Source organism: Elephantulus edwardii, unplaced genomic scaffold (genome assembly GCF_000299155.1).
Source record: "Elephantulus edwardii isolate Elephantulus edwardi_28Jun2011 unplaced genomic scaffold, EleEdw1.0 scaffold00150, whole genome shotgun sequence".
Lineage (NCBI taxonomy): Eukaryota > Metazoa > Chordata > Mammalia > Macroscelidea > Macroscelididae > Elephantulus > Elephantulus edwardii.
Window position 1 is genome coordinate 3,735,798 of NW_006399900.1, and position 24,137 is coordinate 3,759,934.

The 24,137-nt window shown below is 40.3% G+C and overlaps 1 protein-coding gene across 1 annotated transcript in view; it reads left to right on the forward strand.

The window, feature by feature from the left end:
• Window positions 1-23,931, forward strand: part of NDUFAF5 (NADH dehydrogenase (ubiquinone) complex I, assembly factor 5) — a 51,958-nt gene extending 28,027 nt beyond the window's left edge. Inside the window, exons 7-11 of the mRNA XM_006894761.1 lie at window positions 2,441-2,638; window positions 9,425-9,485; window positions 23,188-23,271; window positions 23,610-23,692; window positions 23,845-23,931. Of these exons, the coding sequence (XP_006894823.1) occupies window positions 2,441-2,638; window positions 9,425-9,485; window positions 23,188-23,271; window positions 23,610-23,692; window positions 23,845-23,931 (513 nt within the window). The remainder of the gene's footprint in view (window positions 1-2,440; window positions 2,639-9,424; window positions 9,486-23,187; window positions 23,272-23,609; window positions 23,693-23,844) is intronic.
• The last annotated feature ends 206 nt before the right edge of the window (window positions 23,932-24,137 follow it).

Consider the following 24,137-nt stretch of genomic DNA (forward strand, 5'->3'; position numbering starts at 1 on the left):
AGGTGGATTGATTCGTGACTGGGATAATTGGGATGGGAGTGTCGGAGACAGTGCGATTGGCACAGGACAGAGCGGAGTTTAGGGCTGTTGTACACAGGGTCGCTATGAGTCGCAGGCGACTCGATGGCACATAACAACAACAACAACATGACAGTTGTCTGTGAACTATTGCCTGTGAGGGGAGGTGAGTTTGCTGGGAAAAAAAATGTCACTAGATTAAGTAATTAAAGATGAGTTTAGAGATAGAACAAGCAGTCCAGGTTGAAAGTAGAGGTTGGAAAGTCATCTTTGTGAAATAATCTGTGGTGAAGAGACTGCAGAGACATGAGGGCTAAACTTTGTGGTTTTTTTCTGTAGTATAAAAATGGAAGAGGGGATCTTTGATGACCTAGTGGTAAGGAGTTGTACTACCAATCCAAAGGCAGCCAGTTCAAGCCTATCATTTCTGAGGGAGACAGATGGATATTCTCTTCCAGTATAATTTACAGACCCTGGAAACCCTTTGCAGGGTCCACTATGGTTCTAACTCAACAGCAGTGAGTGAATGAGAGACAAGAATGATGTAATCCTGGTTTGTGCAGACACTGTTTTATGATTGGTTAATAATATGTTGTTGTTGTTGTTGTTGTTGTTAAGTGCCGTCAAGTCAAACAGGGCTCATTAGTGACCCTATGAACAAAAGATCTGAACCTTGTTCTGTAACTGTCGTCGTTTCTCTAATGTTCATAGAGTCTCCAAAGGCATGTTGGTTAGGAAGTGGATACCAATCCTGCTTCTAAGCCTGTCTTGGGAGCTCCACCAGACACTGTCCACCCTCCGTAACCAATATGGCATTTGACACACTAGTGGCACTGTATTCAACATCACAGCAACCCCAAGTTACCTCAGTACAGCAAACTGACATACCAGTGCTATACCACTTAGAAGAATGTTCTTCCAAAAGACAGTCAACACCAGGTCCTGAGACTGGCGGGCTAGAGGGTCCAGCCAATTTTTAAATACAAAGGCCGGCCTGTCCACCAGGTCCTGATTGCCTTAAGGAAGAGCTTTTCCAGTCCACAGCTGATTTTTAGCTAAATCCAGTCAGCTCACACACAATTGTAAATGAATAAACAACAGTTTACACCTGACTTTTAACTTAAACAAGAGAACCTACCCTCTAGAAACCAACTGCTTCACAAAGAAACCTCAATATTTTAATTACAAGAGCCTATGTAATATTGCTCACTGTTGAGAATATACAAGAGTTGAAATTAGTTACAGATTGTAGTATAATTTCTACAGTGACATTGCTGACATTTTTCAAGCTGTGCCCCCATTCTTACCCTCCTTTTCTCTGAATTGTGCCTTCTTTTTTAACATAAATTTACAGCCCTCTACGTGTCGCATCTAAGCTTTTGAGTTGCTTTTACTAATGTCATACTAATACAGACCTTTAAAAGAGCATGATACTCAAGGTAGCCATTCTTACATAATTAAGCTACAGTGTGATTTAGCGGTTTCAGGGGATATTTTTGGTTCAATATTGGGTAAGTACTGTTTTAGGGTAAAAGTTCCAGGTGTTTATCTTGTTTAGTGGCTCCAGAAATTATAGATTCCATAAGAATTTTCAATTTTTCCCCATATTTCCCTCTAAAATGTTTGGTGATGGTAACTTGGCACCATCCATTTCTTCTAGTGTGATGGCAAAGGAGGCCACATAGTCCACAGCCTTCATCTTCTCCACCTAGTCCTGGCTCTCTTCCTTCATTGTTGTTCCAGGAGCATAGAAACAATCTCTTGTACTTTGGCCACTTACAAACTTTTAAAACCCCAGAGACTAAGTAGCAGAGTAAGAGGTAGAACAGAAGCATTAAACATAGTAGTAGGCCACACCAAGTCATTGGGCCAGCTCTTATTCAAAGAGAGAGGAACTCAATTTCATCTTTTAATGAGAGTTGTAACAGAATGACATTTCCAAGGATATAAATGCAGGAATAAAGGTGACAGTTTGGGTTGGTTTAGTTTGCAGTCTACTGCACTTAGATATCTTTTTCTTTTTTGGTATTTTTCTGATTATAAAAGTAAGAGCTATTATCCTTGTTGTTTTGTATCGTAGAGTCAGAACCAATCCATAGCAGACCTTCCAGTATGTTTTCAGAGGCAGTTAATCACCCAGAAGGAGATTAGCAAATTGGAAAATATGCAAGTTATTATAAATATTACCAATGAGTCTGTTGTCTGTCATCAGAGCTATGTTGTACAGTAAAAACTTTTTTTAATCAGTTATCTTAGATGTTATTTATTAGATTATCATATTATTATTTTGGGATTCTCCCAGATTAGTTTGTGAGTATCCCAAAGTAATAACGAAAAACTGATTTAGATCCCATCTATTTATTCTGTGAACCTGTGTCTATGTATAATTGTGAACAGCTTTGTTGTCTTATATTTATTTCAGATTCATTATGTTTTAAAACCAGATGGAGTCTTCATTGGTGCGATGTTTGGAGGGGACACACTCTATGAGCTCCGGTGTTCCTTGCAGTTAGCAGAGACGGAGAGGGAAGGAGGATTTTCACCACACGTTTCTCCTTTCACGGCTGTCAACGACCTGGGACATCTTCTCGGGAGAGCTGGCTTCAATACGTTGACTGTGGTAACTATCAAGAGGAACAACCCGTTTATGATACAGTTTATAAGCAACGTAGTCTCATCTTAAAGAGAGAAAATTACAGGTATTGATAGTATTTTGGAAAGCTTTTGGCATGTCCACTTTTTTAAAGGAAGTTTCTTATTTTTCAGTTTGCAGTAACACATCATATGTAATATAAGATATTGTTGTAAGGTGCTGTGTGTCAAGTACAACTCATAGTGACCCTATGAACAGTGGATCTTAACCCTGTCCTGTCCTGTGCTGTCTTCACAATTCCTGACAAACTAGGGCCATTTACAGCAGTCACCGTGTCAGTCCACCTGGTGAAGGATCTTCCTTCCCTTCGCTGACCCTCTACCCTTCCAGGCATCAAGTATGTTAGCCCCTCCATCCTTGCCTCCAAAGAGCACTCCAGCTGCACCCTCTCCAAGACATACTTGTTCTTTTGGCCATCCATGGGTTGTTCAGTGCTCTTCTCCAACACCACATTTCAAAGATATCAATTCTTCTTCTGCCATCCCTATTCCTTGTCCAACTCTCAGATGCATAGCAAGTGTTCAGAAAGACCATTACCTGAATTAGACAGACCTTAGTCTTCAAACTAACATCATTACTCCTGAATAATTTGAAGAGGTCCCTAACTGCAGACTTTCTCAGTACAATACATCTCCTAATTTCCTGGCTGCTGATATGGAGGGTGTTAATTGTGACTCCAAGTAAGATGAAGTTGTTGATACTTTCAGTCTCTTCTCCATCCATCATGTTGCGTATCGGTCCAGTAGTAAGAATCTTTGTTTTCTTGATATTGAGACGCAGTCCATACTGAAGGCTGCCATTCCTTGATTTGTGCAACAAGTGCTTCAAGTCCTCCTCACTTTCAGCAAGCAATGATGTGTCATTTGCCTAACACAGGTTATTGATGAGTTTCTTTCCAATCCTAATGCCACATTCTTCTTCATAGAGTCCAGCTTTTTGAATAATTTGTTCACTATACAGATTGAATAGGTATGGAGAGAGAATACAACCTTGACACACTCCCTTCTCAATTTTAAACCTTCTAGCATACTTTGGACATGTTGTAAGGAGGGACAGACAGGTCCTTGGAGAGGGACATCATGCTTGGGAGGGTGGAAAGACAGCGCAGGAGGGGAAGGCCCTCTATGAGATGGATTGATTCAGTGACTGGGGTAATCGGGATGGGTGTGTCAGAGGCAGTGCGATTGGCACAGGATAGAGCGGGGTTTAGGGCTGTTGTACATAGGGTCGTTATGAGTCGCAAGTGACTCGACGTAACATAACAGCAACAACATTGTTTCCCTGCTCTGTTCACACAACTGCCTAGTGGTCCAAGTATACAGTTCACCTGAGCACAGTTAAGTGCCTAGGACTTCCTTTCTTCCCAATGTCAGGCACCACTTGGAATGATCCACACAGTCAAATGCCTTTCAATAGTCAATATAGTACAGACAGACATTCTTCGGTTTTCTCTGCTTTCAGCCGGATCCATCTGACATCAGCAGTTTCATTCCTGGTACCACAACCTCTTCTAAATCCTGCTTGAACTTATGGCATTTCCCTATCTATGTATTGTTCAAGCCATTTTTGAATGATCGTCAGTGGTATTTTGCTTGCATGTGATATTAATGATATTGTTTGATCGTTTTAACTTTGTCTTAGATCACCTTTCTTGGAAATGGGAACAAATATGGACCTCTTTCAATCCATAGGCCAGACAACTATCCTGAAATTTTCTGGCCTAGACTGCTGAGCATATCTAAGGCTGCATCTGTTAATTGAAACTAGTCAGTTGGTTTCCCATCAATTCCTGGGGCCTTATTTTTTGTCAGTGCCTTCAATGGAGCTTCCACTTTCTCCTCCATTACCATTGGCTAGGGATGATAGAGGAGAGTTGATGCCTTTAAGTTTGGTGCTAGAGAAGAATATTGACTGTACTATGAACTGCTAGGAAACAAACAGGTTTATTCTAGAGAGGGTGAAATCAGGCTGCTCCTGGAGGCAAGGATTCTGAAGCTTCGTCAGACATACCTTGGGCATGTTGCAAGGAGGAACCAGTCCTTGGAGAGGGATGTCATGCTTGGAATGGTGGAGGTACAATGCAAGAGAGAAGGACCCTCGATGAAATGGATTGATTCAGTGTCTGGGGAAATGGATAGGAGTGTCAGAGACAGCGAGATTGGCACAGGCTAGAGCAGGTTTTAGGGCTGTTGTGCATAGGGTCACTATGAGTCACAGGTGACTCGATGGCACATAACAACAACCACCTGCTAATATGGTACTTCTGAAATTTTTCAGTGTCATTCAGTTCTTTTTGGTACTTAGCTGAGTAAGTAGCTTAAAATCCTGTATTTAAGTTAATAAGACTGTTTTCTACAACATAAAAAACCAAAATCTACTGATATTTAGTCAGTTCTGACCCAGAGTGACTCTCCATTGGGGTTTTTCAAAATTGTGTTATCTTAATTGGACATATTGCTCATCTTTCCCCTTTGAGTGGCTGGTGAATTGGAGCTAGCAGCCTTTTCATTAACAAAATACAACATACTACACTCCCTGGAAAAGAACATCATGCTTGGAAGGGTGGAGGGACAGTGCAGGAGAGGAAGATCCTGCATGAGATGGATTGATAAGTAACTGGGGCAATGGAGGTAGGTGTGTCAAAGTCAGTGAGAGTGGCTCAGGACAGTGCAGACTTCAGAACTGTTGTACATCGGGTTGCTATGAGTCACAGGTGACTCGACAGCACATAACAACAACACTACCAGACCTCCTTACAGCATACTATTCTATTGTTGTAGGTACTGCCAAGTTGGAATTGACTCATACCTGATTCTCCAGCAGATTTTTTGGAGACAGTGAATTGCACAAGAGGAGAGTGCCCGTCTTCCACAGAGCTGCTGGTGGATTCTGTGTGCCTTTGGTTGGCAGCAAAGCTTTTTACCACTAAGCCACCGGAGCTCTTTTATTATTCCATTAGACTCTTCAGAGTTAGATTGTTACTTCTGTTTTTGCCGAGTCCGCTCGGCTTTGTTCCCACAGTTCCAATACTAAAAGTTTCGACAAAAGTTATGATTCAATTCCTATTGTCCACGCTGCGCATCAGACCCTCCAGGTTTTAGTGGGCTCAAGAGAATTCAGCCGATTTCCCTACTAACTTTTTTCCTTTCAGGTGAGTCTCAATGCAGCTCAGCTCAGCTAGTGGGTTCCAGCTTTTGCTGGGTCTGTGATGGGACCATGGCGCGGCAGGCACGCAGGGCTCAGGTTTTGTGTTTTGTTTTTTAAATTTTATTTCATTATTTTTTGTGTGTACTGTCAAATCAGATCTGACTGGTACAGGAGGAGATTGTTCCTCCTTCTCCAGTTTTTACAGCTTCTAAAATAATGTGTTAGCAAAAGTTCTGATTCAAAATCCTACTGTTCACGTCACGCTATGGTGGTCAGTCTCTGTGGAGCGTAAAGTACTCTCTGGTGTCCCGTCTTTATGCAGCTTGCTATCCCTCTGCTCTTCACACTGTACTCTCCACCTCCGCCATCTTCCTCTGCCCAGATTGTTACTCCTTAGTAAAGCCTCTTGCCTTACCTAGTGGTAAGAAGTTTCAGTACCAACCCAAACTAGCACTGTGCAGGAAAAACATGGGCAGTCTCTTCCTGTGTTACTTAGAGCTTCGGAAAACCCCCTGGAAGTTCAGCTGTGAGTCTTTTAAGACTTGATGGTGCATAACAAGGCCCCTGGGTGTTAGAAACTATTTCTCCTAACTTAGAATTTGGCAGATTGAAACCACCCATTGAAGAAAGGCCCAGTGAGCTGCTTCTGTGAAGATTGTAGCCAAGCAAACCCTGTTCTACTCTGTGACTCCTGGAGATCATCACAAGTTGGAATTGACTCAGTAACAGTGGAGTGTTGGAATATGAAAGTACTGGAACTTATTTTGCTTTTTCCCTATTGGTTTTCACAAGGAAGCTCTGGTGGCCTGTGGTAAGAAGTTGTGCTGCATTTCTGAAGGCTTGCAGTTCAAGTCCACTAGCTGTTTTGCAGGAGAAAGATGGGCAGCCTTCTCCTTTGTAATTTACTGTCTCTGAAACCCCCTGGAAGGTCAGCTATGGGTCAGTTCTGACTTGACAGCACCTAATAACTAACAACAAAAATTCTTTCCTAAAATATTCTTATCCTAAAAGTGTGATCATTTTTACATGTTTATTTTACATTTAACATTAGCTATATTGCTTTCATAATGCAATGGATTTTTTCCTTTTAAAGTGAAATCAGGTCAAACTAACATAGAATGGCTATCTTTACATTTTTGTGAAGCTCTTAAAGACGTGGGAATGCTAAAAGAAGCTTATTTCCTCTTAGAATAAACTATCAGACTTGTATGTTAGGAGGAAGCTACAGTCCATTTTAAGTTGAATAAGGCCTTTGAGAGTTCTTTTGTAGTATTCTTGTGATTGACTGGAAATAGTGCTTTTAGGTGGTTTCATTAAACAATCATTTTCAAAGGCTAATGCTTAATAGATACATATCATATTGGAAGTAATTCTGGTTTTAATCTTAAGATCCCTTTTTAGAAATGGTTTGTTAGTGCTGAAAATTATGTAGATCAAGTGGTTGTGATCCTGCCCCACAGAGAGAGTTTATTTAAGGCGTACATAACACCTGATCCATGCATGTGTATTTTTAAAAAAATTTCGAAAGTAATAAAAATGTACATAAACAGAATGGGGGAAAATAGAGCAAAGTGAAAGAAGTATGTCCTTTATACCAGAGTATTTTTTCCATAACAAAATCAAATTTGATTACATTCTGTAAAAAAAAAGAAAAATTCTATAGACTCGAGTAAGGGAGCTCTGGTGGCCTAGTGGCAAGAAGTTGCTCTGGAATCCCAAAGGCGCACAGTTCAAGGCCACCAGCTGCTCCATGGGAGAAGGATGGGCAATCTCCTCCTGTGCAATTAACTGCCTTTGAAAACCTGCTGGAGTGTCAGGTATGGGTCAGTTCCAGCTCTGTGATAAATAACAACACAAGACTCAAGTTGGCAATCAATATTATATAGTTTTGAGGTCCCCCCTGCCCTGTGACATATTGTTGCGGCTTTCCCCTCTCCACAAGACCAACCGGCAGTAACACATCTTAGAAGTTGCCTGCATGCGTTCTTTTTTAACAGCTACAGGTTGAATTTTTATTCAGCACTTATTTTTTCTTTTATTTAGCATGTCTTATATTGATGGGCATTTAGATGGCTTCTATTTGGTTTGCTTTTTGTGTTACAGTTTTAGAAAAGACAACAGTCAATTTCCACACAGTCTGGGATATCTCAGTTGTGGTGTTGTTGTTGTTGCTATGTGCCATCGAGTCGCTTGCGACTCATAGCGACCCTATGTACAAAGAGCCTAAATGCTGTTCTATCCTGTGCCACCCTAGCCATCTCAAACGCACTTATTCCCACCGTTCCAGTCACAGAATCGATCCATCTCACCAAAGGTCTTCCTCTCCTTCGCCGCCCCTCCACTCTGCCAAACATGAGGTCCCTCTCCAAGGACCAGTCCCTCCTTGCAACATGCCCAAAATATGTCATATGAAGCTTCAGAATCCTTGACTCTAGGGAACACTCTGGCTTCACCCCCTCCAGGACAAACCTGTTTGTTCTCCTAGCAGTCCATGGTATATTTAACACTCTTCTCCAGCACCACAGCTCAAAGGCATCAATCCTCTTTCTGTCAACCCTATTCACTGTCCAACTTTCTGATGCATAGCACATGATTGTGAAGACTATAGCCCAGATCAGGCACACCTTAGTCTCCAGCCTGACATCGTTGCTCTTCAGTACTCTTGAGAGGTCCCTCACAGCCAACTTTCCCAGTGCAATTCGTCTCCTGATTTCCTGGCTGCTGTTACCACACTTAGACTATTGCTAGGAATAGCAGACATGGCAATTGAGACTGAGATCTTAGAAACAGAAATACAGAGAAGAAGGAACAACTATAAGCAGACACTAGTGATTGGAACGTGAGAAGCATGAATGTAGGAAAATTGGACATTGTTAAGAAAGAAATGGAACGCATAAATATTGACATATTAGGTATAGGCGAAATGAGATGGCTCAGTTGTGTAGCAGTTGAATTACCATATCAAGTCCGTAAATTTTTATTAATGTGGTTCTTTTAATCTCTGAGAAGTAGCATCAGGTTGCATAACTCATGTAAGTGTGTTCTTGTTTATCCAAAACAAGATATTCTGGACAACCTGCTTAGGTTGGAGGTGGGTGGGTGGGGTGGAGATGTTCATCTGGGGATTAAAAAGGGAGCTTGGTGATTTTGTTTGGCAGAATTTTTATCATGAGTGAGTGGTTATTTTTTATAAATGTTTTTTACTATTTTATCCAGAAAACTGTAGTCAGATTGTGAAAAGACCTATCATTGTTGTCTGAAAGTATAGTTCCTCCTTAATGAAAATTTTAGTGTCATGGGAAAATTTCCATAGACCTGGAGGGGGGAGGGTAATGGGTGGTAGTATACAAAGTACAGTTACTCTGTTTCGTTTTCAAGGAGAAAATTAGAACTATTGTCTGGATTTTAAGACAATTTCTTTTAGTATGAGAAATATTTAAAAATGAAAAATCTTTATAAATTATCAAGTATACATCACATGGCATTTCTGAAGAATATTGTGAAAAAGATTATTGCTTATTACTATAAGATACTGGTCTAGAAAATGTCTTTGGCCTCTTTTTAAATCTTTTTAACATTAGTATGTAAATTTTTTTTTTTAAATAGGACACTGATGAAATTCAAGTTAACTATCCTGGGATGTTTGAATTGATGGAAGATTTACAAGGTAAAGCACTTCCCTCTGACAGACTTTAAGAAGCAACACTGTGACATGCTTGACCAAGTAGTAGGGATGCACTGGCAAGGAAAAAAGCAGACTTATCTTCAAGGATCTTATTATTTTTTTTTTATTATTTTGAGTGCATGTATCATCAAATCAGATCTGACTGGTACAGGAGGATATTTCTCCTCCTTCTCCGCCAGAGCATCTGGTGGATTCAAACCGTGTACCTCTGGGATTGCAGTGCAGCTTCTTGCCACTAGGCTGGATCTTTTTTTTTTTTTTATCTTATTTTAAAAAAAACAAACAAAAAACCAACAGGAGACAGCACAAACACTAGGCTTGGAGTGAGATGAGAAAGTGGCTAACTTCTCAATTTCAAAAACACAGCATGTGGTAGCTGAACAAAAAACACATGTATCTACTAAATAGAATGAGATGAAATGGTTGGCAAAGAAAGAGTTAAGGAAAAACACTAAAAAAGTATGGTTTCATCATTTGATTTAAGAGTCTCAAGTGCTGCTGAGAGACAGGATACGGGCTGAAAAAATCCATTCAGTAAAGCAGTGGGAGGGTTGTTGATGACCTTGGTAAAGTCTCTAGTATTGGAATAATGGAAGTAGAAGTACTTGGAGTAGGTTGAAAAATAAATGGAAGATGAAGAACTGAAAGAAATATATTATTCTTACAAGAAATTAAACAGTGAAGACAAATTCAGAGTTAGAAACATTTACAAGTGCCAGATAAGAAGGAGATGAAATTGTTTTAAGACTTTTTTGTTTGCTTGTTTTTTTAACTGATAATTGAAAGGATACATTGGCTTTTATAGAACTGGCACACAGTCTGGGTACAAATCTCTGGTAAGTATCTGCTATGAACATGGAAGATGTGAAATACAAAGGCTGGGGGAAGTATGGACCTTGAAAGGGACAGTTTTCTAGAAGGACAAGAGGAGGCAAAGCATAAATGCACTTAGATATACATAAATCCTTATCTATATCTATATAAAGAGACATGTGGATATTTGATAGTAAAATGTTTCTGTCTAATGGCTTCTGTTTTCCTTGCCAAAAAAAGAATTAATGCTCTATGCTGAGAATGAAACAAAGGCTTGAGAATTTGAAACAGTCCTTTGGAGGATGAAGCTAATATTCAGCGGGAAATGACAGTATTAGGAAGATGCAGTTTGTAGCCTTCTCCAATGACAGTTGGCAAATAAGGACTAGGAATAAAAACAGATGGTTGAGTTTGTGGAAGGTGTGGGTTTGCCCATTGAAAGGGACAAAAAGGCAGTGGCCGAAGATAAACTCAAGCGTTTGACTGAAATAATAGACCTAAAAAAAATCTTAAGTTGGAAGAGCAGGGAGGTGTTGGACATTGGAGGAATGAGCTGATTGATTAGAGAAAGTAGACTTGTCATGCATGGGCAAACACCAAGTTGTCAGAAAGTGGACGTGGCTGACGTTGTGAAACAGACTGGCTGGACGCAAGAATGTGATCAGAAAATGGTTTCATGATTTTGGAAGTAAAGTAGATCCAGGAGATGAGTTGGACTGTCCATGTGACAGGTATGGTGGCTGAGGTAGAGGGATGGAGACATTCACAAGAGTTGAAGAGGCTCAAATGTCATAGAGACCATGGAGTTTGATGGTTGACATTGAAGGTGTCAAGGTAATGACTCAAAGGAAGAGATTCACCTTCTATCAGCTTTGTTCTTTGTTTACACAAGTTAACATAGTTGATGAATACAAGTATATGGGGGGGATAAAGATGTGTTATGTGAAACCACAACCACACTTAGCCTGTTGTTAGGTGCTGTCTAGTCTTCTTTGACTCCTCCTGACCCTATACACAATAGAATGAAGCCCGGTCACCTGCCTTCCTCACAGCCCTTAAGCCCATCGCTGTGGCGACTATTAGGCCACCTCACTGAAGATCTTCTTTTTTTTTTTTTTAATGATTTTAATGAGCATTTACAGAGATTTTGGATTTCCATTCATTAATTGCTGCACTTCTCTTCCCCCCAGCCCTCCCCACCCCAGGTTCGCTCCTCTCTTTCAAAAGTAAAAGAAACACTCCTTCCCTGGTACACAATCCCCCTGCACCCCTCCCACCGCCCCAAGTACATTCCACTATGCAACCTTAATTGTGGAATCCTGTGATAACCATAATACCCTATCATACATTGCTTTTAAATTATTCACTCCCTCATCTGTTTCAGTGCAGTATACACAATTTATCCAGTTTTTCTCAGTCTTACCCCAACCCTGATATCAATCCCATTTTACAACAGTGGCACCATGCAATATTTGTCCTTTTGCGACTGAGTGAAGATCTTTTTTTAACAGACGTTTGGTAAATACACCAAACATGATGTCTTCTTCCAGGACTTAGACCCTCAAATAAATTGTTCTTTTAGCTGTTCATGGTCTATTCATTATGTTTTGGCAACAAAATTAAGAGTGGGAATTCTTATTTATTCTTTTTTTATCATTGTCCAGAAATCAAATTCATATGAAGCAATTGAAAATACCATGGTTTGGATCGGGCACCTTAAGCCCTGAGTTAAATGCTTGTTCTTTTATCACTTTAAAGCAGTTATGGTCTATAAAGGCCAAGCCTTTCTGGCAGTTCAAATCCATCAGCAGGCCCAAGGCAAAAAGATGGACAGTCTCCTGTTGGGTGATTTACAGCCTGAGAAACCCAGTGGAGGATCACTTAAGAGTTGATTCCAGACTTGCACAACGCAGTGGTGCCATTTCTTGTGCCTTATTTCCGTGTGCATTGATTGTGCATCTAACTAAAATGAAATCCTTGACAGCTTCAATCTTTGCTCCATTTATCATGTGGTTGCCTATTGGTTCGTTGTAAGAACTTTCATTTTCTTTCTGTTGGAAAGTAATCTGTACTGAAGCCTGCCATCTTTAAGCATCAGTAAGTGCTTCAGGTCTTCATTTTCTGCAGGCTGGATTGTGTCATCTGCATATCACAGCTTGTTAATTATAGTCTTCCTTCAGTACTGATGTCATGTTATCAGTATATCCCAGGTGCTTGAATTACTGACTCGGCATATGGATTGAATATATGTGTTATAAAGAGAGAACCTTATTGCACACCATTCCTGATTTTAAATCATGCAGCATCCCTTTGTTTTGTTCAAATGACTGCTTTTTGCTTCATGTGCAGGTTCCATAAAAGCAGAGCTAACTAGGTATTCTGGAATTACCATTCACAATGCTAGTCTATAATTTTTTATGAACCACACAACACAGTTGATTACCTTTGCATAGTCACTCAGCTTTTCAGCAAGATCCATTTGATGTTAGCATTGATATTCAAAGGAATCGTTAGTCTGAGACCTGAAAAAATTAAAAAATTAAATTGAGAGGATTATGAAAAGAAATACTTGGCCTCTGTTGGCATAGTTTTTATGAGTGCATGACTTTTTTAAGCTGTCAATTTGTGCTAATAGTACAAGTGAGAAGAATTAGGACCAGTTAGTGGCAGAACCTATTCCAAGTATTACTCCCATCATTCCAGTACTAGAGATTATTAAAATCACCAACCTTTTGCTTTCTTGACTCATACTTTATTTTCTTAACCAACTCTGTTGCTTCTTGTATTTACTCATATTTAACAACATTTATATTACCCATTGTTCAGCCTCCTTACTTTTTGTAGAAGATCCAGAGTTATGTGTCTGAAGACATGGTAATAGCCATTTTTTCATTCATTTAATGGAGGAATTGGCACCTTCTATCATGTTCACAGTGTCACAAACACCAATAACAAATCGACGCGGCCCTGTATTAATTACCCTAAGATCTGATCATGGAACCCCTTAAGAGATGGTTTGAGGCTGATAATTTATTATTCAGTCTCTAATGGTAACAGTTTTTCAAATACAGTATTTAGTTTTCTTATGCTTTTTAATGAGTATTCTCATGACTCATTTCAAGAAGGAAACATGAAAGGGACTAGAAATTTTCTTAACAATTGGAAAAGTTACTGCTTCTGGTTTAAAAATAGCATAGTAATTAGAATGAGGTTTTCTAGTACTTTTCACTTCACAGACAAGCACTTTGAATGGTTGAAATGTTGAGTATCTTGCCCCTCGTCACAGTAAATGCTGGAGTGTAATTTGATAGGGGACCCTCTTAAATCCTACGCTTTGTGTTTGTGTGTTTGCTCTGCTCTGCCTTTTTTTTTTTAAATAAAATTGTGGCATGGATGTTCAAGAAATTGTGGTTACAGTAACAAAAGCACATGATTGCTGACTCACTGGTGAGGAGTTTGAATGGAACAGCTGCTCCACCGGAGATACAGTGTCTGTCTGCCTCCATGTAACAGTCCTGGGACCCTGAGGGTGTTGTGCTCTGATGCATAAGGACCCTGTGAGTGGGAATCACCGTGAAGGCAGTGGGGTGGTGGTTTACAGCGTGTATGGTCAGTATATATGTTGATAACCTTTTTAACTACTACTAGCTCAAAATACCCAGAAATGCTATGAACTTTGATAAATGTTGATAGTTCTAGAAAAGCTTCAGGCCTTGTGTTCATATTTTCTCTATGAGTTGAAGACAATTAACACCACCACCAGATCAAAATAAAGGGAGCTCTGGTGGCCTAGTGGCCAAAAGCTGTGCTGCAGTCCCGAAGGCACACAATTTGAGGCCACCAGCTGCTCTGAGGGAGAAAGATGGACAATCTCCCGTGTGATTAACCATCTCTGAAAACCTGCTGCTAAAGGGAGTTCTGGTGGCCTAGTGCCAAGTAGATTCTCTGTAATCCTAGAGGTACACCGTTCAAATCCACCAGATCCTCTGCTGGAGAAGAAGGGGCAATCTCCTTCTGTACCAGCCAGATCCAATTTGAGGGTTCACACACACACACACACACGTTTTGGTTTTTTTTTTAAAAAAAAAAAGGAAAGAAAAGAAAACCCATTGCTGGAAGATCAGCAATAGGTCATTTCTGACTCAAGGTAAACAACAAGAGAGAGAGCATTTTAAGCCACCCAGAGGGTTCTCTCATGTCTCCCCTAGTAGATCATATATTTTTTGCACCTACTCCCTAATGTTCTTGTTGTTATGTGCCGTCAGGTTGCCTGCGACTCATAGTGATCCTATATACAACAGCCCTAACCCCTGCTCTATCTTGTGCCAAACTTATTGTCTTTGGCATACCTACCCCATCCCAGTCACTGAATCAATCCATCTTATAGAGGGCCTTTCTCTCCTGTGCTGTCGGTCCACCCTCCCAAGCATGACGTCCCTCTCCAAGGACTCGTCCCTTCTTGCAACATGTCCAAAGTATGTCAAACAAAGCTTCAGAATCCTTACCTCCAAGGAGGAGCTAGCTAGGTTTAACCCTCACCAGTTTCAATCTGTTTGTTTTCCTAGCAGTCCATGGTACACTCCATACTCTTTTCCAGCACCACAGCTCAAAGGCGTCAATTCTCTTTCTGTCCTTTCTAGTCATTGTCCAGCTTTCTGACACATAGCGAGTAATTGCAAAACCATGGCATTTCTCAGGCACATCTTAGTCTCCAGACTGACATCATTGCTCCTCAGTACTTTGGAGAAGTCCCTAACAGCAGATTTTCCCATCACAATACATCTTTTAAGTTCCTGGTGCTGAGAGTGTTTGTTTATTGTGGAGCCAAGCAAACTAAAACTGTTTACAATCTCAGTCTCTTCACCATCCATCACAATGCTGCCAATTGGCACAGTGTTAAGAATCTTTGTTTTCTTGACATTGACCTTCAATCCACCTTGAAGGCTGCAGTCCTTCACCTTCTGCAGCAAACACTTCAGGTCCTCCTCAGTTTCATCAAGCTGGGTTGTGTCATCTGCATCACTCAGATTGATGATGAGCCTTCGTCCAATCCTGATACCACATTTCTCCTCATAGAGCCCAAACCCCGGGTGATCTCTTCTGCATATAGATGGAAAAAGTATGGAGATAGGGCCCATCCCTTGCATACATCCTTCCTAATTTTGAATCATGCAGTGTTTACTTGCTCTGTTCTGACAACTGCCACAATCAAGTGTTTTGGGATTCATATTCTTCTCAGAGTTAGCCACAGTTTGTCTGACTGGAAGAGATCTATATTTGTTCCCATTCCAAAGAGACATGATCCGACAGAGTGTGGAAATTATCTAACAGATTATTATTAAAATCACATGCAGGCAAGATTGTGCTGAAGATTATCCAAAAATGACTGGAACAGCACATCAACAGAGAACTGCCAGAAATACAGTCTGGGTTTAGAAGAGGTTGTGGTTGGTTGGTGTTGTTATGTGCCATCGAGTTGCTTGCGACTCATAGCGACCCTATGTACAACAGCCCTAAATGCCATTCTCTCCTGTGCCAACCTCGCTGTCTCAGACACACTCATTCCCACCACTCCACTCACAGAATCGATCCTTCTCATCGAGGGTCTTCCTCTCCTGCGCCGTCCCTCCACTCTCCCAAACATGATGTCCCTCTCCAAGGACCAGTCCCTCCTTGCAACATGTCCAAAGTATGTCAGATGAAGCTTTAGGATCCTTGACTCCAAGGAGCATTCTGGCTTCAACCTCTCCAAGACAAATCCATTTGTTCTAGCAGTCCATGGTATATTCAACACTATTCTCCAGCACCACAGCTCAAAGGCATCAATTCTCTTTCTGTCACTGTCCAACTCTCTGATGCATAGCACATAATTGCAGACTATAGCCTGGATCAGGCACACCTTAGTCTCCAGCCTGATGTTGTTGCTCTTCAGTACTCATGAGGTCCCTCACAGCTGACTTTCCCAATGGAATTCGTCTCCTGATTTCCTGGCTGCTGTTACTGAGAGTGCTGACTGTGGAGATAAGTAAACGAAAACTGTTAACTGTCTCAATCTCTTCACCATCCATACTGATGCTTCCAATTGGCCCAGTGGTGAGAATCTTTTTCTTCTTGGATGTTGAGCTTCAATTCATATTGAAGAATGCAGTCCTTGGGGATGTTATAGCTATGGTCAGATGGATCGGCTGAAAGCAGGGATTACCAACGGAATGTCTATCTGTGTTTAATTGGTAATGCATAGGCGTTTGACTATTATCTAATAGTGATTTTTTAAAAAATGAGGCTTCATTCATGTGCATTGTATTTTATACAATCATTCATATACATTGTGTTTTATAGAATTAATTACTATTGATCTGTACTTTTTATCACCTTGTCCCATCAAGTCTTTGTCTCCTGGTATATTCCTTCACATCACCCTGTCTACCAGCTTGTGTCTGCCACCGCAGGGATTTATTTCCCCATCTTCTTCTGCCACCTTCTTCCTTTCCCTTTCCCCATTTGATTCATTATACATGCCTTGTTCCTATTTGCTGATATTGATAGTCGTGCTGTTCTCATCTCAGTTCTTCCCAAGCTGATCCATCTTGTCCCAGTCCATAAAGGACAGGGAGTCTGTACATTCTATTTCTGTTCCCACCACTCCCCCCTGGCCTTAGTTACTCTGCTGTTTTCACAGTGGTGGTCTTAATGCAGTATTTATCCTTCTGTGGCTTGGTTATTTCATGCAACATAATGCCTTCCAGGTTTTCCCGGGTTGTGTCTATTTTATGAATACTTGGTTGCTCTTCAGTGTTGCATTGTTTTGCTGTGTGTGAATATATGACAGTTTCAGTGCATGCAGTTTGGGCAGTTTTCATTTTCTCATTTTTTGTGTGAACAAGGCAGCAATGAACATTGTTGTTTTTGTTGTTTTTATGTGCCATAGAGTCACCTGCAACTCACACTGACCCTATGGCAGTAGTTCTGAACCCTGCCGTGTCCTGAGCCAGTCTCATTAACTCCCGACACACCTAATCCCATTGCCCCAGTTACCATATCAGTCCATCTCATCCAGAGTCTTCATCTCCTGCATTATCTCTCCACCCTTCCAAGCATGATGGCCTTCTCCCGATATTTATCCCTCCTGTCCATGTGCCCCAAGTATGTGAGATGGAGCTTCAAAATCCTTGGCATTCAAGAAGAAACTTGGTTTCACCCTCTTCAAGACAGACCTATTTGTTTTCCTGCTAGTCCATGGTATGTTCAGTGCTCTTCTCCAGAACCACAACTTCAAAGGCACCAATTCTTCTTCTGTCGTTCTTAGTCTTTGCCCAGCTCTCCGAGGCATTGCAAGTAATTGTGAAGATCATGGTCTAGATCAGGCACGCCTTAGTCTCTAGACTGACATCATTGTATGTTAGGACTTTGGAGAAGTCCCTAACAGCAGACTTTCCCAATGCAGTTCATTTTTTGATTTCCTGACTGCTGGTGCCAAGAGTGTTAATTGTGGGGCCTAGCCAGCTAAACTTGTTAACAGCTTCAGTCTCTTCTCCATCCATCATGGTGCTCTCACTTGGCCAATGGTGAGAATCTTTGTCTTCTTCATGTTAAGTTTTAATCCATATTGAAGACTACAGTCCTTGACCTTCTGCAGCAAATGCAAACAAAAAATGCAAGCCAGGTTGTATCATCTGCATAACACAGGTTGTTGATGTCTCTTCCTACAGTGCTGATACAGGATTGTATCCAATCCAGCCTCTCAAATGATTTGTTCCTCATATAGGTTGAAAATTATGGAGACAGGACTCATCCCTGATGCACTCCTTTCCTTATTTTGAAACATGCAGTGTTTTCCTGCTCCGTTCTGACATCCAAGTATAGGTTTCACATAAGCACAAGCCAGTGATTTGGGATTCTCATTCTTCTCAAGGTCATTACAAAAACAGAGGAGGAAGAAAAGACCAAGATGGATATCAGAAGAGACTCTGAATATTGCACTAGAGTGCCGAGAAGCCAAACCAAAGGGAAGAAATCTAGAAGTAAAGAAGCTGAAAGGATATTTCAAAGGTCATTGTGGGAAGACAAAGTATTAAAATGAAATATACAATGAATGTAGGTGAACATATATCTCCATTTGTGTCTCAGCTCTCATTTCCTTTGAGGTATATTCCTAGTAGTGCAATAGCTGGGTCATATGGGATTTTATATACTCACATTTTTGAGGAAATGCCAAACTGCCTATCATAGTAGTTGTACCATTTTTATAATCCCACCAGCAATGCATGGGAGTTCCAATCTTTACTTCGTCTCCAACACTTATTTCTTCCTGTCCTGTTAAACTTTGTTGTTGCTGCTGGATTGAGATGGCATCTCATTGTTGTTTTGATTTGCATCTCTCTGATTGCTGGTAATTTTAAACATTTCTTAGTGTGTTTGTTAGCCATCTGAATATCTTCATAGTAAAGGTCCCTTTTATGTCTTACCCATTTTGTAATTTGGGTTATCAGGCTTTTCCTTCTGGAGGCCTTGAAGTATTCTCTAAGTTTTAGTTATGAGACCCTTGTCTGAAATGTCATTGTCAAATCTTTTTCCCCAGGCTATGGCCTTCCTTTTCACCCTATTGGAAAAACTTTTCGATGTGCACAGGAATTTGATTTTTAGAAGGTCCCTTTTGTTGCTTTTATCCTTTCCTGCTTGAGCATTTTGGCTATGTTTGCAAGCCTATTTTTACTGTAGACAGGGCTTCTCAATTTGTTCTGGCTTTTTCTCTGATGATCTCCATGGTCTTGGTTTTACCACTAGGTTTCTTACCCACTTTGGGGATTTTTATAGAGAGTAAGATGTGGATCCTCTCGGCTCTTCGGTGGCAGATGCTCAGTTTTGTCAGCACCTTTTGTTAGAAATTGTCATTTCCTATCTAATACTAACTTTTAATAAACACTCTTGTTCTACTTTTGTTTTTGCTGTAAAGCCTCTTACACAAACCATGCCTTTAAATTTTTGATGTGGCTCTTGTAGTAGTGGAGGATTAAGAGGAATTATCTAAACATAACTTGTGTAACAAGTTATTTAACAAAGAAGAAATAAGCAATAGCTGGTTGATTGTGTGTTTATTCATTGTTTATTGAGCACTTAACCATATGTCAACCACTAAACCAAATGCTGGGCGGCTGCCGTGCAAATACCTAATTCCTGAACCTGAGCTCATGGTCTAGTGGAGAGAAAAGGTCACACAGAGATAAAAAGACAAGGCAGTGACATATACATCATCTACTATAATATGAGATGTTTATTTTTTAGAGTACAGTGAGAAATTCAAGTATAAAATAACCTTTATTCTGCTTAGGGAGTCAGGTAAGCTATTGCATTAATGAATTTGCCAGGAGAAGCAAAAGTTCATATCAAGGCAAAAAGGACTTTGTATTCTAGTGTGAGGAAATTGCCATGGAAAATCCTAGAGCTGCAGAAGATTCATCCATCCTTTCATCTCCAGATACAGTATAACAGTTACAGAGTAGGTGGCATGGGAGGAATGATGGAAGTTGATGCAGGATAGAAGAGACTTCTAGATTTAATCAGAGCTAAAATGGTTAATCTGTTAGGCACAAGGAAGCTGAAGCACCGTGAGGGTTTAAGTAAACTTCCTTTAGGAGATGTAGTAAGTGGCGTAGCCAGGATTGAAAAGCCCCAATGCCGCTGTGGCTAAACTCTTGGCAACTAACCAAAAGGTCAGCAGTTTGAACCCACCAGCTAGCTGCTTCTGGGGAGAGAAGACCTGGTTATTTGGTTCCAGATTCATGGGTGGTTCACAGTAGCAAGGACAGGATGTAAGCCCAGATGAGCAGTCTGACTCCGATTCTGACCTGACACTAGTCCATGTAAAGGTCCTGAATTAGGACAGAGGCAGCTGACAGGGAAAAGAAGGGTGGGTTGTTGTTATGTGCCATGGAATCAACTCCAGCTCATAGCTCTCTGATCCCTGCTTTATCCTGAACCAACCTTGCTGTTTCTGACACACCTACTCCCATTATCTCAGTCCCTGAGTCAATCTATCTCATCCAGGGTCGCCTTCTCTTGTGCTGCCCCTCCACCCTCCCAAGTGTGATGTCCCTCTCCAAGGACTGGTCACTCCTTACTACATGCCCAAACTGTGTCAGATGGAGTTTCAAAATCCTTGCCTCCAAGGGACCTGTTTATTCTCTTAGCAGTCCGTGGTATAGTCAGTACTCTTCTTCAGCACCACAGCTCAAGGTCATCAATTCTTCTATCATCCTTAGTCTTTGAAGAAGGGAAAAAGGGTAGTCATGGGGATTGAAAGAGGATGGAGGAATTCCTGGAAACTGGTGCGGCTATCAAATTGGTTTTAGATCTATTAAGTTCTGTTACATACCATTCTCTTGATGGTGGTGATATGTCTCATTTAAGCTGCCATTGTTATTAATTTACAGAAAAAAGTCCAGAATGTTGACCTAATTTTACAAAACAAGTTTCATATCTACTGATGAATTTATAAGAAATTTTGGAGACTTTCACAGTGATTTCTAAGGTAAGTTCAGTTATATTTTTTTAGGTGATACTATTGTTCCTCTTAACTTACACGCCATCATTAATTTTGATGTTTTTGAACTTGACCTTAAAAACACTGTGACAGTCTTGGACCTATTGGCCAGATTTTCCTGTTTTGCTGAATTCCAGAGCAAGTCAGAAGTGCCACATGTGGTTTCTGGTGGTTTTCAGTGAAAGTTCGTTGTGACATATTTATTATTACTCCATTTTGACAATGATGAAACTGAGTTTAAAAGAGATATACCTTTGTCTCAGTGCATAAGGATAGTAGTGGACTTGTGCCTGGGTGATCATGATTCCCTCTCCCCAAGCAGCGGCACATTGGGCAGGGTCTGTGTTTCTCAGGAGAGGTGGCTAGTTCCCTAGTGAGGGGCAGGGTTTCTGTCTCTGGTTCCCAGTAGTGTTTGTACTTCAGTGTGACAGAAAGACCTAAAAGAGCATTAGGCACCAACTTGAAGGAAAAAAAAAATCTGAAATTTTTAAATACTGAGAAATAATTCTGGGAAAAAATTATACATAGATCTTCATAACCTGATACAGTAAAATACTGTAAAAACTGAAAATGCATGATCACTTTCCATGTGTTAACCTATTTCAAAACTTTACATACTGTTTTAAGATCAGACTTAAAATTACGGGTTAAAAGAGTGAGACAAGGTACTCTCTGCTGTCTTTAAAGAACACCCTAACGTGACTAAGATCTGGCAGCCTTGGAAAGGCCCTTGCCACCTACTGACAACACCTAGCAGGCCAGTGCCTTTTTTTTGCCCAACTGCCTTAAAACTGTTACAGGCAAGTAAAGCATGCTGCTTCAGAAATGTGACTTCTTTGCTACCTAAATACCAAGAGACTTTATGTAGTTTGATTTAGGATTGTTGAAAGAATAGTGAAAGATCATTGAAGGTATGATGAGACTTCAGTTTATTTAATTTAAAAATAATCAAAAACACAGGCCTTTGTGTTGCCCATTTACTTTTTGGAAACTAGTGAATGTGATGTCAAAAACGGCATAAATAAAACTCTGCAGCCACTTTCTGCCCATGAATTTGGTTTCATTGGTGTTAGAGCTGTATAAGTTTACAGTTTATGGTGGGGAAAAAAATGAAGTTGTTTATTCTGAACATTCATATGTGTACAAGGAGATAATTTCTTTCTAAAAACGAGAGGCTCAAAGAAGGTACTTAGCATTGTTAAAAAATAAACCTTTGAATTGTTCAAAATAAAACTATCATTTGTTAGGTGTTTTAATAAATGGTTTCTAAATTGGAAGTATATGAGTTTCCCTGCATGAAGAAAATGAATTTTAAAATGCTCCTGATCAGGTTAGAGGAGAACAGGGACAATAGGAAAACAATGGAGAATTCCTGTATTAGAATAGACAAAAGGGAAGGTCATTCTGAAATGAATAGATTATCAGACGTGTGTATACAGTCAGCAATCTGGAACAGAACATACACTACAGTTTACATGAGGGTGGGGAGAGGTGGGCAGGGAGAAAGGAAATAAGATTCATAAATCTTGTGACGGGAACAGTATTATACAGTAAGAGTTTGCTTAAGACATTGGAATAAGTTAATTGTATCACCTAATGATTGTCTGAAAAAAACAATGAGATTTGTAAACTTTCATTTTAATTAAATAGATTTTCTTAAAAAAGGAAAATGCTCCCGAGGATTAGAGGTTTCCTAGCATGTTATTTTTTTCTCTTTATAAATACGAGTTTCTGTAGTGACCATATAATTAATGATTACTGAGTAAACCCTAACTGCTGAACATTTGTCGCTTTCCACAATTGTGGCTATTAAATGTCTTCAAATTTAAATAAGCATATAATCTTTTCCATTATATCACAGATAATGGATTTTTTTATTGATAACCAGTTTTTAATTGGAAAAGACAATACTTAAGCATTTTGCAGTCAGACCTTCATGGTTAGTTTTTAATCTCCTGGCAAGAAAAATCTTTAAATCAGAATAAGATGTCTGCAAGTAATTTTTCTTTCTTTATATGCTGCTACCCTAAATTATCACCTCTTTGGCGGTTCGAATCCATCAACAGTTCCTTGGGAGAAAGATGGGCAGTTTCCTCCTGTGATTCACTACCTCCAGAAACCCTCTCGAGGGTCAGCTAGGAGTCGGTTCGGACGGGGGACAGTGAGTTTGAGTTGATTTGATAATGAGGGAGCTCAGGTGGTATAATCTGTAGAGACCTGTTGACTATAAGAAGGGGATACTTTTGATGTAAGACTGATGGAAGGGATGGTGGGATGGTGTCCAGTGATGTTAACCTCCTCAGAGTAAAACTGTCTGCCATGTGATTGTAGGGATGGGTGAGAGTAACTGCTCATGGAATCGCAAAGCTCTGCTGCACCGAGACACCATGCTGGCCGCTGCAGCGGTCTACAGGGGTAAGTGAAGCAGCCTCTGGATGACCTTGTGCTGTGCCGTAGGGGTGCCTTCCAGTTGCTGATAATACCTCCTTTCCTGTCTCAGCACCCTCAGACTTTCTGTATTCTTTCACTATTTCTACTCCTTGACCTTCTTTCTCAGAATGTAGATCTTCTCAGAGCGTAGATCTTGGAGCTCCATACCCTTTTCTACAGAGTTTGTTACCTCTTTACTGTTACTTTGGAATATTGAGGACTTGACATAGGTTGCATTTTCAGAATTCTGCAGTCACTTTTGCTGAGCAGATATTTTTTTCTATTTTCCAGTGTTTTAACTAAACCACTATTTGCTTTTCTAGAAATGTACAGAAATGAGGATGGTTCACTACCTGCCACGTATCAGATCTATTACATGATAGGATGGAAATATCATGATTCACAGGTAACGTTAAGACAGATCACTTTCAGTGAGTTTATATTTTCATGTGTCTGTTAACTAAGGGTAGGAATTACTGATGTGAGAAAGCCTTGATGGTCTTGATTCGTAGTGTGTATTTCTCTATTTCTAATGTCTTTAATGTTTATTCTTTTCAGGCAAAACCAGCTGAGAGAGGTTCTGCAACCATGTCATTTGGAGAATTAGGAAAAATAAACAGTCTTGTGTCACAGGAGAAAAAATGAAAATAAAACCTTGATTTACTACTAATGGAGTCTGAACTGTCATTGTTGTTATTTTTGTTATGTGCTATCAAGTCACCTATGACTCTTAGCGACCCTGTGTACAACATCTCTGAACCCTTCTCTATCCTGAGCCAACTTTACTGTCTCTGACACGCCTACCCGCATTATCCTTCTCACTGTGTTGGTCCATCTCATCCAGGGTTTTC